This window comes from Pelobates fuscus, chromosome 13, assembly GCF_036172605.1.
Source record: "Pelobates fuscus isolate aPelFus1 chromosome 13, aPelFus1.pri, whole genome shotgun sequence".
NCBI lineage: Eukaryota > Metazoa > Chordata > Amphibia > Anura > Pelobatidae > Pelobates > Pelobates fuscus.
In genome coordinates, this window is record NC_086329.1 from 34,897,462 (window position 1) to 34,916,761 (window position 19,300).

Here is a 19,300-nt window from a genome sequence, read left to right on the forward strand (position 1 = left end):
CTCTTTTTAATACTTGGATCATGAAAGCATTAACCTTAGTTCATTCATTACAATTGTACAAAGCTGCTCATTGCCAAGATATGTTATTGAACTGAAATTAAAAATTTAGCAAGTGGTAGACAGGTCATATGTACTAAATAAACTTCTGACACTCAGTTGTCTTTTATCACCTGTTGAGATCAGGATTGATGTTCTTCAAAAAAATGACATCCTATCTACTAGATGGAACGAACCCAACAGCTGACACGATTAGCTGGTCTGGGACAAAAATATCATTAATAAATATATCACCACTCACTGTCCCTTTATTGAGGAACACAGAAACATCAAACAATTAAAGTATCTTTTAATCTGAAAAGAATGGCGCATTGTACATGTAACGTATTATGCCACCGCTGGGTTTCTCACTCTTCCCATAAACAGAGGGCTATGAGTTTCTTCCTTTTGAATAAGGATGAGAAAAGGATTATCAAGTTTAATAGTTGGTGGTAGACTTATGGGTACTAGCTCAAGGACTGTCGCTGCCACGGCCTCTGTTCCTTTCTCATCAACACTCAGTGCTCCCTTGTGGACCGCCTATGGAGAGAAACCGACATTAATCTCATTAAGGAAGATTCATGTAATACAATGTAAATATATGAAGATAGGGTTGGTTAGTTAGTAACTCCACATGGGTGTTTACCTGCAATACCACTATCCTTGGACAACACTGCTCTGGATTAGTACATAGGGCTATATTTATCAAGGTGCAATTCAAGGCAAAGTGCTAACTAGAAAAATCACCATGAAAACCAATGGAATGTCTCTTAACATTTGTCAGGACAGTCTCATTTTAGGTCACTGCAATGAGAAAGTGCAGATTGAGCATGTAATCAAACAAGCTTGTGCGGTTTAAACCTGTTTTGTGCCAATGAAAGAGTGTTTAGAAATGGGACTGATGAAAGGTCATAGTAGAGATTGCCGATGATCCATGAGTCTCAAACAGAAATGGGGCAACGGAGGAAAAACAGAAATGGGGCAACGTGGGGCAATGAGAGACAGGTATGTGGCCTGGAGAGGAACACAAGCATAAGGCATGGTAAATTTAATTAACGGTAGTAAAGTCGTATAGGAGTTGGCAGCGCTGGATAGTGAATGAGTTTTTGGAAAAGTTGGGCAAGGAGGACAATATTATGTTGGGCAGAGAGGGAAGAGACTGAAGAAAATTGAACATGACTGGTAATGAGAAGGTAACAATGCTATAGGAACATAGCTGGGGGATTAGGTTATACTATGTTAATAGTTAATTGGGAGAGTGTTCCTTAAGAGGAATGGGCTAGCTAGTCCTGACTTTGTGCAACCTAGCAGATTTGCCTATTTGAGTGAAGGTGTTGGGAGCATCAGTTTAGGAGTAGCTGTACTAGAGTAAGCTGCTCCTTCTAACAGCCAAAGGAACAGTCCCTCTAGTACGGGTGGGGATGAAAATGTAAGGAAGGCTAGACAGGTTGTGGTGGTAGGGGGATTCTATTATTAGGAGAATAGCAAGGGTAATCTGCTGCTCTGACCGGCTCAACCGGATTGTCTCCCGGGTGCTCAGGTCCATCATGTTGCTGACAGAGTGGATAGATTATTGGATATATTATTAGGAGGGGCTGGGGATGACCCAGCAGTCATGGTCCATGTTGGTACCAATGACAAAGTTAGAGCAAGATGGAAGGTCCTGAAAGATTATTTCAGAGAATTAGGTAGCAATTTTAAAGAAAAGGACCTCCAAGGTGGTATTCTCTGTGATATGAACCGTGCCATGCGCTACAGTGGAAAAGCAGCGGGAGATTAGAGAGGTCAATGTATGACTGAAGTCTTGGTGCAGGAAGGAGTGTTTTGGCTTTTTAGAGCACTGGGATGACTTTGCGCTTGGGAACTTTTATAGCCGTGATCAGGGCCGGCCTTAGGGGTGTGCGAGCTGTGCGGCCGCACAGGGCGCCATGGAGCAGGGGGCGCCGTGCGGCCGCACAGCAGGCCGGGATTTAAAAAAAAAAAAAAAAAAGTTTTTTTTTTTTTTTTAAATTTGCAGCGGGGGCGGAGCTTACCGTGTGGCGGGGGCGGAGCTAAAAGCGCCGGAAAACTGCTGCAGGGGAAGCAGGAAGGAGTCCCTGCTTCCCCACCAAACAGTCACCAGGAGCTGCACTGCCTCCACAATGAACTCCACAGAGATTGTCAGGTGAGTGTGACTCTCTGCCTGTGTTAATTACTGTCTGTGTGTGTATGACTGTCTGCCTGTGTGTGTCTGTGTGTATGACTGTCTGCCTGTGTGTGTGTGTGTGTGTGTATGACTGTCTGCCTGTGTGTGTGTGTATGACTGTCTGCCTGTGTGTGTCTGTGTGTGTGTTTATGACTGTCTGCCTGTGTGTGTCTGTGTGTGTGTTTATGACTGTCTGCCTGTGTGTGTCTGTGTGTGTGTTTATGACTGTCTGCCTGTGTGTGTGTGTATGACTGTCTGCCTGTGTGTGTGTGTATGACTGTCTGCCTGTGTGTGTGTGTGTGTATGACTGTCTGCCTGTGTGTGTCTGTGTGTGTGTGTGTGTATGACTGTCTGCCTCTGTGTGTGTCTGTGTGTATGACTGTTTGTGTCTGTGTGTATTACTGTCTGCCTCTGTGTGTGTCTGTGTGTATTACTGTCTGTGTCTGTGTGTATGACTGACTGTCTGCCTGTGTGTGTCTGTGTGTGTGTATGACTGCCACTGTGTGTCTGTGTGTATTACTGTCTGCCTCTGTGTGTGTGTCTGTGTGTATTACTGTCTGCCTCTGTGTGTGTGATTGTGTGTATGACTGCTTCTGTGTGTATGACTGCTTCTGTGTGTATGACTGCCTCTGTGTGTATGGCTGTCTGCCTCTGTGTGTATGGCTGTCTGCCTGTGTGTGTCTGTGTGTATGACTGTCTGCCTGTGTGTGTCTGTGTGTATGACTGTCTGCGTGTTTGTCTGTGTGTATGACTGTCTGCGTGTGTGTGTGTGTGTATGACTGTCTGCCTCTGTGTGTGTGTATTACTGTCTGTGTCTGTGTGTATGACTGACTGTCTGCCTGTGTGTGTGTGAGACTGTCTGCCTTTGTGTGTCTGTGTGTGTGTGTGTATGACTGTCTTCCTGTGTGTGTGTATGGCCGTCTGACTCTGTGTGTGTGTGTGTCACATACAACCAATACACGCATATCACACACTGTTAATACACCCATTACAAATATCACACATAGCATACATATCACACACCGTCATCACACCTACTATCACATACACAGACAACACAAACATTACAGCATACATGGATGACGGGGGGGGCGGGCGCTGTGAAGATTTTTCGCACAGGGCTTCTAAATGCCTAAGGCCGGCCCTGGCCGTGATGGATTGCACCTAAACAGGAGAAGGTCTGCAGTGCTGGGGGACATCATGGCTAGAAGGTTGGAGGAGATTTTAAACTAGTGGTGGGAGGGAGGGACATACTAATCTATAAAATGGAGAAAGGACAGAAAGGAGATGGGCTTTAGATCTGTATAAGGTGGGTGGAGAAGGGGGAGGGGCAAGATCAGAACAGAAGAGGTATGTTATATTAATAAAAAATTCTAAAAAAGTACAAGTGACTCATGATAATATTAGATGTATTCTTACTAATGCATGGAGCCTAAATACCAAATTGGGGGACTAGAGGCAATAGCATAAACTAAGCAATATTACATATTACAAATATTACACATTGTTAAATGACACCTTCATGTCACAACTACATAGTTACATAGTTAGATAGCTGAAAAGAGACTTGCGTCCATCAAGTTCAGCCTTCCTCACACCTGTTTTTTGCTGTTGATCCAAAAGAGAAGAAAAAAAAAAAAAAAAAACTAGAAAAAACTAGAGTTGAGCGGACATCTGGATGTTCGGTTTGGCTGAACTTTGAAAAAAAGTCAGGGTTCGGGCTCGAACTTGACCCGGAACCGAACCCCATTTTAGTTAATTGGGACCCGAACTTTTGGCCACAAAAATGCCTCTAAAAAACTCCTGGAAAGGGCTAGAGGGCTGCAAAAGGAAGTACAATGGGGGTAAGAGTAGGACAAGTGCCCTGCAAACAAATGTGGATAGGGAAATCACTTAAAAATAACATAAAATAAGCAGCCGTTTAGTAGATAACTCCCTAATTCACACGGGAAATTGGTCTTTCAGCCACATTTACGAATACTAAGTAAAGATTACTTAGTATTAGTAAATTCAGCCCCTACTCGCTATACCCGCCCCTACTCGCTAGTGGCTGCTCATTGTAAAAAATTTTTTTACAAATAAAAACCTATTGCCCCCACCCCTGTGCGACGGATGGGGGCCCTAAATAAGAATGTAAAGGGGGGACCTATTGTCCTCCCCCCAGCCCCCACCCCTGCGCTGTGGGTGGGGGCCATAAATGAAAAATGGGGAGGGAGACGTACTGTCCTCCCCCGGCCCCCACTCTTGAGCGGTGGGTCGGGGCCATAAATAAAAATTGGGGGGGGGACCTTATGTCCTCCCCCCGGTCACCACCCCTGCGCAGAGTGAGCTCTGCAGGGTGGGGGAAGGCTTATAAAGCCTTGCCCCGCCCTGCAATTAGGCTCAGAGCACTCTGATTGGTGGGTTTAAGCCATCCAATCAGAGTGCTCTGACAGGTAAATGAAGAGACTGACAGGTAAGTCTCTACATTTACCTGTCACAGCACTCTGACTGGTTGGCTTGAAATATACCAATCAAAGTGCTCTGTGTCATTTTACACAGCGTGGGAAAGTTCTTTGGAATTTTCCAGCGCTGTGTAAAATGACACAGATCACTCTGATTGGCTGGATTCAAGCTAACCAATCAGAGTGTTCTGTGTCATTTTACACAGCATGGGAAAGTTCTTTGAATTTCAGTTCGGGTTCGCTCAACTCTAGCCACAACTTGTATAAGCACCAACTAGAAAGGATGCTTGTCTGGACCTGGTTCTAACAAACAATGTTGATCTTTTGACCTACATTTAACGTGAGCACTTGGGAAAAAGTGATCATAATATCTTCAAACACATATTAGAAAGGTACATTTCTCAGTATGTACCATTGGGTAATAAATAGAAAAGAAACAAATTGAAACCAATGTGGCTTAGTGAGAAAGTGAATCAAGAAATGAAAAATAAGAAAAGGACATTTAAAGCCTTCAAATGAGACAAATCAAAGGCATCCTATAGAAGATGCAAGGAAGCCAATACCGCATGCAAAAAGGTGATTAGATTACCTATAATGAGAAAGTGGTAGCCAATGAGAGCAAGACCAACCCCAAAGCATTTCTCAAGTACATAAATTCAAAAAAAAAAAAAAAGAAAGAAAATGTAGCTACACTAAAAACCGCGATGGGGGTAAAGGTTAATGAAGACCAGGAAAAGGCAGAAATTTTAAATAAATATTTTTCCCCAGTATATATTAAGGAAGAACCTCTGGTTATAGATACGCAAATGACTGCAGAGAATTGTAATTGGATGACTCAAGAAAAGGTGCTGCAGCAACTAAAGAAAGTTAATATAAGCAAAGCTCCAGGGCCTGACAGTATTCATCAACGAGTACTTGAGGAACTAAGTGTGGAAATAAGTAAATCTTTTGAATTGAAGGAAGGCAAGGCAGATGTGGTACCTATATTCAAAAAGGGTTTAAAATCCTTGCCTGGAAATTATAGACCTGTGAGCTCCAAATCTGTGGCTGGGTATTTGAAATGTTATTAAGCGATAATATTCAAGAGTTCATCGAGAAGAATGTGGTTATCAGCAAAAATCAGCATGGTTTAATGAAGTAAAGGTAAGGTCAAACTAACAATTTCATTCTGCAAAGAAGTAAGTAGAAGTATAGATCAGGATGTTGCAGTGGATGTGATCTACTTGGATTTTCTCAAGGCGTTTGATACAGTTCCACACAATAGATTAGTGTTTAAACTCAAAGAAATTGGTCTAGATGAAAATTCCTGTTCTTGGGTAGAACAGTGGCTAAAACATAGAGTACAGAGAGTTGTCATTAATGGTAAATGTTCAAGCTGGACAGAGGTGGTAAGTGGTGTCCCTCAGGGTTCTGTTTTGGGACCTCTTCTATTTACCATGTTTATAAGTGATCTTGAAAAATAAGCATTGAAATTCAGGTTTCAGTGCTTGCAGATGACACAAGACTTTGTAAAGTAATAACAATGGGAGCAATATATTGCTTTCTTGCAGAGGGATTTAGATAGACTGGGGGACTGGACACTCAAATCGCAGATGAAATTTAATGTAGAAAAATGCAAATTTATAAAAAAAAACTAGGCAACAATGTGCAATGTCTATAAGCAGTTGCTAATGCCAGTAATGTATTCTCATGTTTAAAAAAGATAATCAATTCTTGGGATGTAAATACTATTATTCTTTATAAATCACTGATAAGACCACATCTTGAATATGCTGTGCAATTTTGGGCACCTGTACTAAAGAAGGATATTATGGCACTGGAAAGAGTGCAGAGGCGGTCTACAAAATTAATAAAAGGAATCGAAGATTTTAGCAATAAAGAAAGGTTTACAAATTTAAACCTCTTTAGCTTGGAAAAATGTCGCCTCAGAGGGATATGATAACATTATACAAATATATCCGGGGCCAATACAAACCATTATGTAGAAATCTATTCACAAACAGGTTTATACATATGATACAAGGTCTAGCATGTAGACTGGAAGAAAGAAGATTTAATCTAAGGCAAAGGAAAGCTTTTTTTACCATAAGAACAATAAGGATGTGGAAATTCTCTGCCTAAAGAAGTGGTTTTATGAGAGTCTGCACAGATGTTTAAACAACAACTAGATGCCTCCTTGCAAAAACATAATATTCAATTATATAATTTTTCAACTGTAGGGTTACATCTTCTTGAGCCAAGGAGATATCCTTCTGCCATTTTGGGGTCATGAAGGAATTTGTTTCCTAGTTTCTTGCAAAATTGGAAGTGCTTCAAGCTGGTTGTTTTTTCCAGTTTTGTGAATGGGGAGTTATTGATTGTTTGAGAGTGTCAGCTGACCATTAGTAAAAAGGTGCGCTATACCTTTAAATATTTAAGGTGCGAGTATATACATATAATTAGTGCAAAAAGGAGTGTGCAAATTAGTCACACTCGAATAAGGTTATGTGCAAAATTGCAAGTCAATGGTGGTAAGTAATAAAATAATAACTTACAATAAAAAATATGTCTCCTTAGATGCTCCAATCAAGTTAAAACATATAAAAAAATACAGAGAGGAAAAAACATAGTATAATATTGTTTGATAAACAGGTATATAAAATAAACCCAAAATAGGAATATTACTCACAAAGATAGAGCAGTAAAAGTCTGCTCTAACTTGTCCAGCTTATAAGTCCACACATCAGGACTTGGATGGTAGTATAAAATAGCAGGGTACCAGCTCGATCAGTAGTAAAAAAAACACTTTATTTTATAAATAAAATCCAAAGTCACCGTTCCCATATGGAAGTAAAACAATCATGTATCAGTGTTTGTATGAGGGATATCTACCACTCCCATACGAAACTTCAGCACTTCGCTGCACTTCCTGGAACTCGGTGTTTCGTCCGATCACGTGATGGCGTGATGACGTAATGACGTGATGACGCGTTTCGCCCAATCGGCTTCCTCAGATCACGTCCTGATGTAGCTGGTCCTGCCTTTTAAAGCCCATGTTGGGGGCGTGGAATCTATTAGTTCATTGGGTGCATTCCCATAGTCTTTTTTTATAATGAAAAAGGGGTAAGTCCGCTAAATGTCTAAAAAGGGGAATCCCACAGTCCATATAGAATTGGAAAAATTAGCACAAAAACAAAAACCCAAAAAACAACAGCAAAGGATGATATAAAACTGTACTTTAAAGAGGTAGTTCATAACAGTAAACAGAAGGTACATGTATTATTTTTAAAAAGAGATATAAGCATGTATATATATTATTTTAAAAAGATATCTGTATATATATTCTAAAAAACCTATTTGGTCCAAGAGAAACATTCAACAATACAAATACATAAGTACACCTACTAGCAGAAAGAGAGGAAAAAAAAAAAAAAAGCGAGGATAATTAATATCAGTGTATATATTTAAGTATAAAATTAATTACATAAAATTGTACAAATCAAATTCAATATTAAGACCTTTGGGTTCTAGGGTATCTAATGTGTGAACCCATTTCATTTCTTCTTTGCCTAGGTATTGAATAAAATTTCCTCCGCGCCATGATTTTTTAACCATTTGAATCCCTAAAAATGTGAGGCCACTAGGGTCTTTGTTATGGTACCTTTTAAAATGATCAGATACGCTATGGTGATCTACGCCCTTCCGAATATTATTAACGTGTTCATAAATTCTTTTATGTAAGGGGCGGATGGTCCTCCCTACATACTGTAGACCACATGGGCATATTAGAAGGTATATAATATTTTTAGAAAAACAAGTAATAAAATCTTTAATGGTATATTCTTCTGTTGTATATTTTGTTTTAAATTTGCTAATCCCAGTATTGTTTTTGCTGCATTTTCATCCTACACATTTTCCACATGAATAAAAACCTTTTTTATTTACACTTAAGAATGTTTCTGGCACTTCTTTTCTTGGGTGGTTAAATGTCAGGATCTGCTTTAAACTAGGTGCACCTCTAAAAGTGATAAAAGGCTTATCTGGAATAATTGTTGATAGTTCTCTGTCTTTTTTTAAAAGGTGCCAATGTTTATTAATAATAGATTTAACCTTTTTAAAATCCTGATTAAAATCTAAAACTAAAGGTACTTTCTCAAATTTTTCTTGTCCTCTGTTGAAATTACTTTGTTTAAAAACTAATTCATTTTGGTCCATACTTTTTATTTCATCGTATGCCCTATTTAATATATCAGTGGGATAATATTTTTGCGAAAATTTGTCTACCACTATTTTAGCTTGTTCTTCAAAAATACTCTGTTCGGTGCAGTTTCTTTTTATTCTTTGTAGTTGGCCTTTTGGAATATTATTTAACCACGGAGTGTAGTGCCCACTATTATATAGTACATAACTATTGGCATAAACTTTCTTAAAATAAGTTTTTGTTTTTAAAATACCAGCTTCCTCATAGATTTCTAAATCTAGGAAATTAATATTCTGGCTGCTAAAAGAACTGCTAAAATGTAGACCCCACTCATTGGAATTAATACTTGATAAAAAGAACTCTAAGTCCGATTGTGTACCTTTCCATATAAAAAATATATCATCGATATATCTATGGTATGAGGCCAGGTTCGTCCCCCAGTTATGACGGCCATAAATAACTTCGGTTTCCCATCCTGACATGAAAAGATTAGCATTATCAGCCAATTGTCTGGCAGCAATCCACGCTTTCTGAATCTGAAAATTCAGATGCCGAATGCTGCCGTGGGGGAAGTGGACTGTCAGGATCGGGACAGTAGCCAGATACGTATACCGGACCTTAGAATGGCCGGACTAACGTAAGTAGTACAGTATAGAATGGTCAAAGACAAGCCGAGGTCGAGGGTAACAGAAGACAGGTAAGCGAGAGACAAGCCGAATCAAGGGTAACAGAGATAAGCAGAGTAAGGTAAACAAGCCGGGTCAAAACCAAAAGGGATAATAGAATACACAAGCACTGAGTGACTAGAACAAGCTAGAACCACGACAGGGCAATGAGCTAATGAAAGAAGCTCTGTTAAATACCCTGTTCAGAGCAGTAACCACGCCTCCGAGGCGTCTTGATTGGTCCTGCAGCAATTGACTGACAGGTCGTTCCGGGGGAGTGTCCTGATGACTACTTCCTGCCTAGATGCTGTAAAAGGCAGTCACTCCCTCGCGGCCGGCCTAGCATGACCGGATAGACCGCGGGGAAGGGAGCCATCAGACCGTCTGGATGGAGGAACAGCTAAGTCTCTACCTCTTTCGGAGGTAGAGACCACAGGTACCCTGACAGTACCCCCCCTCTCAGATACGCCCACCGGGCGGAATGAACCGGGACGAGATGGGAAGCGAGAGTGATACGCCCTGCGGAGACGGGGAGCATGAACATCCTCCTGAGGTACCCAACTCCTCTCCTCAGGACCATATCCCTTCCAATCAACCAGATATTGTACTCTCCCCCGGGAGATTCGAGAATCAATAATAGAGTTAACCTCATACTCCTCCTGACCCTCCACCTGAACGGAGCGAGGAGGGGCTATTGTGGAGGAAAATCTGTTACATATGAGTGGTTTCAGCAATGAAACGTGAAACGAGTTCGGGATGCGTAAGGTATTAGGAAGAGCTAAACGATACGCAACTGGATTGATACGGGTCAGCACCCTGTAGGGTCCAATATAACGAGGAGCGAACTTCATGGATGGCACTTTTAAACGGATGTTCCTCGTGCTCAGCCATACCCTATCACCTGGAACAAAGACCGGAGCCGCCCTTCTACGTTTATCAGCGTGTTTCTTAACCAACATAGAGTTGTGCACAAGGATTTGTCGAGTTTGATCCCACAACTTCCTCAAATTGGCAACATGAACATCAACCGACGGCACCCCCTGGGAAGGAGAATCCGAAGGAAGAATAGACGGATGAAAACCATAATTCATGAAGAAGGGGCTTGAATGAGTAGAATCGCAAACGAGATTGTTGTGTGCAAACTCCGCCCAAGGAATCAAACCGACCCAATTATCCTGGTGTTCAGAAACAAAGCATCGTAAATATTGTTCAATTTTCTGGTTGGTACGTTCAGCAGCTCCGTTAGACTGAGGATTATAGGCAGAAGAAAAGTTTAATTTAATACCAAGTTGAGAGCAGAAGGACCTCCAAAAGCGGGAAACAAATTGGGAGCCTCTGTCCGATACAATGTGAGAGGGTATCCCATGTAGGCGAAAAATCTCCTTAGCGAATATCTCTGCCAATTCGGAAGAAGACGGGAGTTTAGGCAGGGGAATGAAGTGTGCCATCTTAGTAAACCTGTCAACCACGGTGAGGATAACAGTCTGTCTTTTAGAGATAGGTAGATCGACAATAAAGTCCATGGCCAAACAGGACCATGGTTTTTCTGGAACCTCCAAGGGGTGCAGGAATCCACATGGAAGCGTATGGGGTTGTTTGGTTTTAGTACAAACTTCACATGCAGCGATGAACTCCTCAATATCCCTCCGTAAAGCAGGCCACCAGAAGTCCTTAGAGATCAACGCGTAAGTTTTGCGAATACCAGGATGTCCCGCCATCTTGCTATTATGTAAACACTGTAAAAGTTCCAGTTGAAGAGCAGGAGGAACGAAATGACGACCCGCAGGAGTCTGTTTAGGTGCTAGATGTTGCAACTTAATGATCTCGGCCAGTAATGGAGAATGAATCCTGAGATTCGTATTAGCAATGATATTGCATTTCGGAACTATAGAAGAAAGAACTGGTTCAGGTACAGTAGAAGGTTCATATTGGCGAGATAATGCATCGGCTTTAGAGTTTTTAGAACCAGGTCTGTAAGTCAGTACATAATTGAAGTGAGTCAGGAATAAGGACCAACGAGCTTGTCTAGAGGATAAGCGCTTAGCCTCCCCAATATAGGACAAGTTTTTGTGGTCCGTCAAAATCGTAATAGGGTGTAGGGTCCCCTCCAACAAATGTCTCCACTCCTTTAAGGCTTTAATGACTGCTAACAGTTCCCTTTCCCCGATGTCATATCTGCTCTCAGGCCCAGAAAATTTCTTAGAGAAGAAACCACAAGGGTGTAACGGTTTATCCACCCCTAACCTTTGAGACAGAACAGCCCCAACTGCTGTCTCAGAGGCATCGACCTCAAGCAAGAAAGGCAGAGTCGTATCAGGATGAACTAGAATGGGAGCCGAGGCAAAAAGTTCCTTGAGAGTCTTGAAAGCACCAAGAGCTTCCTTAGACCAGAACTTAGTATCAGCCCCTTGTTTGGTCATATTGGTAATAGGCGCAATGATAGAGGAGTATCCTTTAATGAAGCGCCTATAGTAGTTGGAAAAACCAATAAACCTTTGGATAGCTTTGAGTCCTTTGGGCAAGGGCCAGTCTAAAATAGATTGGAGTTTTACAGGATCCATTTTAAAACCTTCCCCAGAAATCACGTATCCAAGAAAGTCTACCTGAGACTGATCAAAACTGCACTTCTCCAATTTGCAATATAGACCATGTTGCAGCAGCTTGTGTAATACCTTCCTGACCTGTCTATGGTGAGTCTCAATCTCCTTAGAGTGTATTAGTATGTCGTCCAGGTAAACAATAACACAATCATGCTGAAACTCCCTAAGTACCTCATTAATCAAATCTTGAAATACTGCAGGTGCATTGCATAGTCCAAATGGCATAACAGTGTATTCGTAATGGCCATACCGGGTATTGAATGCCGTCATCCACTCGTGACCTTGCTGGATTCTCACCAAATTGTAAGCCCCTCTGAGATCTAACTTGGTGAAGATTTTGGAGCCCTTAAGACGATCAAATAACTCGGTAATCAGTGGGATAGGATAGGCATTTCTGACAGTTATTTTATTCAAGCCTCGGTAATCGATACATGGTCTCAGCGTGCCATCCTTCTTCTTAATGAAAAAGAACCCAGCCCCGGCCGGGGAAGAAGACCTCCTGATGAATCCCTTTTCTAAATTCTCCCGAATATACTCCTCTAGAACTGAGTTTTCCTGAACAGACAAAGGATATACATGGCCCCTCGGAGGCATAGTGCCGGGTAGAAGCTTAATCTTACAGTCAAATGACCTGTGTGGAGGCAAAGAATCGGCATTCTTCTTGTCAAACACTGCCCTTAAGTCTAGGTAAAGGTCTGGTATTTGTCTTTCTGTGGACTGAGTAGGATTCTCCGGTATGTTAATATTAGCTAATGGAGAAACCTTGCACAAACACCGATCCTGGCAGCCCTGGCCCCACGAGAGTATCTCTCCTAACTCCCAATCGATAATAGGGTTATGTTTTTTCAACCATGGGTACCCCAGAACTATGGGAACGGAAGGAGACGAAATGAGCATAAGAGATAAATTCTCCACGTGTAGGATACCAACATTTATATCAATGGGTATGGTCTCACGAAAGATAACAGGGTCTAGTAGTGGTCTACCATCTATGGCCTCAACGGCCAAAGGTGTCTCCGTTAGCTGGGATGGGAAATTGTTCTTACTAGCAAAGGCTTGGTCGATAAAATTCTCAGCAGCACCGGAATCTATCAAAGCCATAGCCCTTACTACTTCCTTCCCCCAAGTTAAGGAAACTGGTAGCAGAAGCCTGTGATCTTTATAATTAGGAGTAGAGGACAAAATAGAAACACCCAAGGCCTGTCCTCTAGAGAGACTTAGGTGCGAGCGTTTCCCGGGCGGTTAGAACAGTTCGAGAGTAAATGACCCTTGGCCCCACAATACATACACAAACCCTCTCTTTTCCTGTGCTGTCTTTCCTCCTCAGAGAGGCGGGTATACCCTATCTGCATAGGTTCAGTAAGCAAAGATATCGTGGAGTCAGGACTTGGAAAAGCGGGAGCTAACCTAAAAGAAGGTCTCTGGTTCCTCTCTCGAGTGTTCTGTCTCTCTCTTAGACGTTCATCTATACGAGAGATGAACGAAATTAAATCCTCTAAATTCTCAGGGAGTTCTCTGGTAGCAACCTCATCAAGGATTACATCAGATAGGCCATTCAAAAATACATCCATATACGCCTGCTCATTCCACTTGATTTCTGCCGCCAGAGACCTGAACTCTAGTGCATAATCCACCAGTGTTCGGTTCTCCTGTCTCAGGCGCAACAGTAATCTGGCTGCATTAACCTTTCTACCTGGAGGGTCAAATGTTCTTCTAAAAGCAGCTACAAATGCGTTATAGTTATAAACTAATGGGTTATCGTTCTCCCATAGTGGGTTGGCCCATCTCAGAGCTTTCTCAATGAGTAGGGTGATAATAAATCCTACTTTTGCCCTATCTGTAGGATAAGAGCGAGGTTGCAATTCAAAGTGGATACTAATTTGGTTTAAGAAACCACGACACTTCTCAGGAGCCCCACCATAGCGTACTGGGGGGGGGTAATGCGAGAAGAAGCACCCACTGTGGCTACCTCTAGACCTGAACCGACAGGAGAAACAGGGGTATTACGTATCTCCTCTGGTGGGTTATTGGCACAAGCTAATAGAGCCTGTAGCGCAAGCGCCATCTGATCCATTCTGTGATCCATGGCTTCAAACCTAGGATCAGGAGCAGCCAGCTTACTGTTTGTACTTGCAGGATCCATTGGCCCTGTCGTAATGTCAGGATCGGGACAGGGATCCAACACGCAGAGTACAAACAGTAGCCAGATACGTATACCGGACCTTAGAATGGCCGGACTAACGTAAGTAGTACAGTATAGAATGGTCAAAGACAAGCCGAGGTCGAGGGTAACAGAAGACAGGTAAGCGAGAGACAAGCCGAATCAAGGGTAACAGAGATAAGCAGAGTAAGGTAAACAAGCCGGGTCAAAACCAAAAGGGATAATAGAATACACAAGCACTGAGTGACTAGAACAAGCTAGAACCACGACAGGGCAATGAGCTAATGAAAGAAGCTCTGTTAAATACCCTGTTCAGAGCAGTAACCACGCCTCCGAGGCGTCTTGATTGGTCCTGCAGCAATTGACTGACAGGTCGTTCCGGGGGAGTGTCCTGATGACTACTTCCTGCCTAGATGCTGTAAAAGGCAGTCACTCCCTCGCGGCCGGCCTAGCATGACCGGATAGACCGCGGGGAAGGGAGCCATCAGACCGTCTGGATGGAGGAACAGCTAAGTCTCTACCTCTTTCGGAGGTAGAGACCACAGGTACCCTGACATGGACATCACCACAGGACCTAACTTTGGAGTTAAACCATTGGAGAACCGTTTAAGCGTTTGAGGTAAGAGTGCCTCCAGAGCCTCCTGGCACCATAACAACTTAATTCAGATGAATAGTGTCCCTTTAACTCTATTCTTAAAATGTGGATTGCAACAAAATGCTCTATAAATTTAAGATAGCGTATTATTAGAACTTTACCAATCTGAATTCTAACTTCAAATATTCAAGACTTAAATTTGTCATATTAGAAAAAAATGGGTTTTATAATATTGCATTTATTATTCGGGGCTCTGATATGAAATCATTTGATTAAATTTGTGTCACCTTTCTACTGCCTAGTAAGGAACTTTTTAACTTTATTAGAATAAATTATTTGCTGAATAGATACTTGCTTGATGTCAATTCTGAGAGTCTTGATAAATTGGGTAAATTAATTATGGAGACCGATTTAAGAAATGTAATCAAAAAAGGTGCCCTAATATCAAAAGATTTTGTGCCCAATTCTAAGTTCCCAGCTGTTAGAAAATGGGAGTCAGATTTAAACAGAAAGATTCAGTTAGATGAGAGGAAATATTATTCATGGTTATTGATTTCCAAATATGATCAATTTAATGGAGTTACATATTAAGATAATTAATATACTTTATATAATCCCTAGTATATTAGCCAAAATGAGGAACAATGTTTTGGATATCTGTTGGAGATGTAACAGGGAAAGAGGCGATTTATTCTATAACTGGAGGTTGTGTGACCCGATTTAAATATTTTGGCAGAAATTTGTCCAAAATTGAGAAAATATTTTGGGGATGTTACCACATTTACACTCTGATCTGAAAAGATTTAATGTAAATCTCAAATATTTCTATATCCATGCATTTGTTGCAGCTAAAACATTGATAGCTAGAAATTGGAAATCAGAGGTTTTATCAGACTGGTTTACAATTAAGGTGAAATTACATTTTCCAAATAAAAATAGATAAAGGGTTAAAAACAAGCCAAAACATGCCAGGATTAATTTGATATTGTAGGTTGGATTTACAAATGATCCCCAAATTGAGTGACGTCATTGAGTTAATTAGTCGGTTAGATATGTCGTTCTTCTAATCTAATTTTTGTTCGGTTTCTTGAGACCACATACTCACAATTTTTTTGTTGTTGTATGTACATGTATACTAGTTTTATGTCTTATATGCATTTTATATGTTTGTCATTCATTTTTTGCAAATATTAAAACAAATATATACTTAAAAAAAAAAAAAAAAACTCTCACCGTAGACAATTTTAACTTGGCTTGTTCTGTAATGCCAGATAGATCAGCAGCGTTTGAAAATACCTTGGTTACTCCCATTTTGATAAATTGTTTTTTAAGATCCAGAGTTGTAGAAATTACAAATTTAGGAAGGTATATTTCTACAAACCTATAAACACATGAATGAAAGTAACATAGATTAGAAACCATTTTATAGAAAATCTGATTACTACAGCCTTGATTACAGTACAGTGACTGTCTGCCAGTGACGAATTGTGTGTGTGACAGTCTGTCTGTGACTATGTGCGTGTGTGTGTGACTGTAACTGCCTGTGACTGTCTGCCTATGACTGTGTGTGTGACTGCCTGTAACACTTTGTGTGTGTGACTGTCTGCCAGTAACTATGTGTGACTGTCTGCTTGTAAATGTGTGTGTGACTGTGTACAAGTGACTACATGCCTGGCAATCTGTGCATGTGTGCAGGGCCGGCTCTACCATAAGGCAGCACGGGGGGCCGCCCCTTAGTGCACACTGGCCAGGGGGCGCAAAGTTTGGATGACCAGCAGGAAAGAGGTGAACAGAGCTCCTTCCTCCTGCTGGTCATTCTGAGCCCACCGGGATACAGAGAAATTTCCCGGTGGGTCTCTGTTACCTGTGGCTGGCCGGTGCTTGCTGCTGCCTTTTTTTTTTTTAATTCTTTATTTTTGACAATGCAGTAGAAGGTTATTCATACTGCACTGTTTTTTTTTTTTTTTTTTTTGAAAAGTCAATAAAAACATAGTATAGGTCAAACGTGAGAGGGTCTCAGCCAGCATGACAGCATTTGGGGGTCATAATCTTGTACAGTGAGTGAGTGGGTCCGAGAGTGGGACAGCTAGACTCCCTATGCGTCAGCTAGGCGTGAGAAAGAGTAAGTAATGTGCCAGTGAGTTTAAGGCTGTCTATGTGAACAGCTTAAATGAGTAAAAAAGAGGTGTCGGAGCGGGCTTCGTTTAGTATTGTCCCCAGGGTACTTATGTGTTGTCGCTGATGTGGGTCGTGTAGTTCCCTGTCAAGGGTAACCTCCCTCCTGGTGTCAGTAAGAAGTCACGTTCTGTACTGCACTATGTCGTCTAGGGCAGGATGGGGGGAGGAGGGGGAGGGTTGCTTCTTACATGGTGTGCCCATGCTTAGAAGTGTAGAGGATGTGAGTGTTAACAGGAGCTAACTCGTTGCAGGTAATGGTCATGACGGTCTGAGCATGTTGGCCATTAGAAAAACAAAAGTAAGACATAAAAAACATTGAACCAAAATAAAATGAGAAAACAACTTGTTAAACTTATTCAGCTAAGGAACAGAGTACGTTCAAGTGAGCCTGGTAGGTCAGGTGTTTGAGCGTCCATCGGTGGTGGGGTTGGAAGGAACCCGATAGTCCTTTAAGGAAGGGCAGCCAAATGGGCTATCATTCTCAGGTCAGTCTCTCTGGCCCTGGGCGTTTTGTCGTGCGGGGTATGAATTCCTCGATGGCAGAGGGGTCCAAGTGAGTCAGTCCCGTACCGGCCACGCTCTGCAGTCCTGTGATACCAAGCTTGCACATGAGAGCTTCTAGTTCTGCATAGCTCCGCGCCTTATAGGCAGTGTTCATGTAGGTGAACATCAGATGTTTAGGTGTATCCCAGCGGTATGAAACTTTCTTTGATTGAAGAAGCTGTAGTAGCGGTCTCAGTGACCTGCGCCATGCAATGGTGTTCCGGGTGAGGTCTGGGAATGTCGGTAAAGATGAGCCCTCAAAATGTAATGGGGTCTTTCCCCTTGTAGCTTTGAGCAAGAGGGCCTTATCCGACATGGATTGAAATCGGATGATGAGGTCTGCGGATGCGGTCGTGGGCGCTGTTGATGGTTTCGGCAGACGGAATAAGCCATCTAATCGCACCGCTTTAGCCTGCTTGGGTGGCAGCAGTGTGCTGAGCAGCCTGCGGATATAATGTGGTAAGTCCGTCAGGTCGATCGAGTCTGGAACGCCGCGGAGTTTGACGTTGTATCGCCTTTTTTGGTCTTCCATGGCGTCCACTCTATCCGTGGTAGTCAATTGTAGTTTTATAATTTCAGCGATTTGGCTCTCTACCACGGTGAGTCTGGAGTCCTGTGTGCTTGTTGTGGCCTCCAGGAGTGTGATCCGTGAGGTGGCTTTTTTAACCGCCGTTTTGAAGTATGCCATGTCCGCTGCAATGTTCGTTCGCAGCTCGGCGAGCATGTCCTTTAGCTGGGCGGCAGTTACCGGCTCGGCCGGGGCTTGCTGAGGGATCGTGGGTCTTTTGGGCGCATTGTGGGGTAGCTCCTCTCCCATATCGAACGGGTTGTCTCCCGATGAGTAAGAGGTCTCGTCTCCCTCCAGCGCCATCTTGTCCCATGCGGCCCTCTGGGCACCCCGCAGTAGTTCGCCGATGTCTCGGCTTGTCGGGGTCCGATCACCTTTAGGTTTTTTATTTTTCCGACCCATACTTCTTCCTGCACCTCTAATGGTGGGTTTTGTCAATAAAAGTCGCCTTTTTCACCAAATTTAGTAGGTTTTGAGGCTGACTTTGCTCGGAGCTCGGGGAAAACGTGTCCGCTCTGTTCCTCAGCTGGCTCCGCCCCCGCTGCTGCCTTTTTAAATGCTGCTGGATGTAGGAGGAACAAGGAGCGACAGCAGCCAGTCGCTCCTCGTAGTGCACAGAAATAAGGCTGCTGGGATACATTACATCACATCCGGTGGCCTTAGCTCTGTGAATGGCTGTGAGAAAGGATCAAGCTGCATGTATCATCAAATAACCATGGCAACTGCTACCAAAGGGCAATAAGTCAGTCAGTTTGCAAGTCATTTAGAAAGTCAGAGTGAGTGTGTGACAGTAAATGTGTTCATGCCTGTGTATGTCAGTTAGTGTGTTTTTGTTAGTGTGTGTCAGTATGTGTGATTGTGTTTCAGACTGTGTGTACATGATGAGTGTGTGTTTGTGTGTCAGTGATAAGTGTGTGGGTGTGTCAGTGTGTGACTGTGTGTTAGAGTTTGTGTGTCAGTGATGAGTGTATGTTGGTACATGTGAATTGCTGTTTCAGTGTCATAAATTGTGAATTTGTGTCCATGTGTTTTTAAAACTTTTTTTAATAAAATGTTCAAGTTTCAATAAAAAAAATCATAATTATGTATATGTTTATTCAACAGCATATTACCATATGTGTACTATATTAACATATGTTTGCTTC

General features: G+C 42.2%; 1 protein-coding gene across 1 annotated transcript in view; it reads right to left on the minus strand.

The window, feature by feature from the left end:
• Positions 1–329: 329 nt before the first annotated feature.
• LOC134582874 (alpha-1-antitrypsin-like) overlaps positions 330–19,300 on the minus strand; it is a 28,903-nt gene continuing 9,932 nt past the window's right edge. The window contains exons 4-5 of the mRNA XM_063439547.1: positions 16,100–16,247; positions 330–576 (exon numbers count right to left, since the gene is read on the minus strand). Of these exons, the coding sequence (XP_063295617.1) occupies positions 385–576; positions 16,100–16,247 (340 nt within the window). The 3' untranslated portion in view covers positions 330–384. The remainder of the gene's footprint in view (positions 577–16,099; positions 16,248–19,300) is intronic.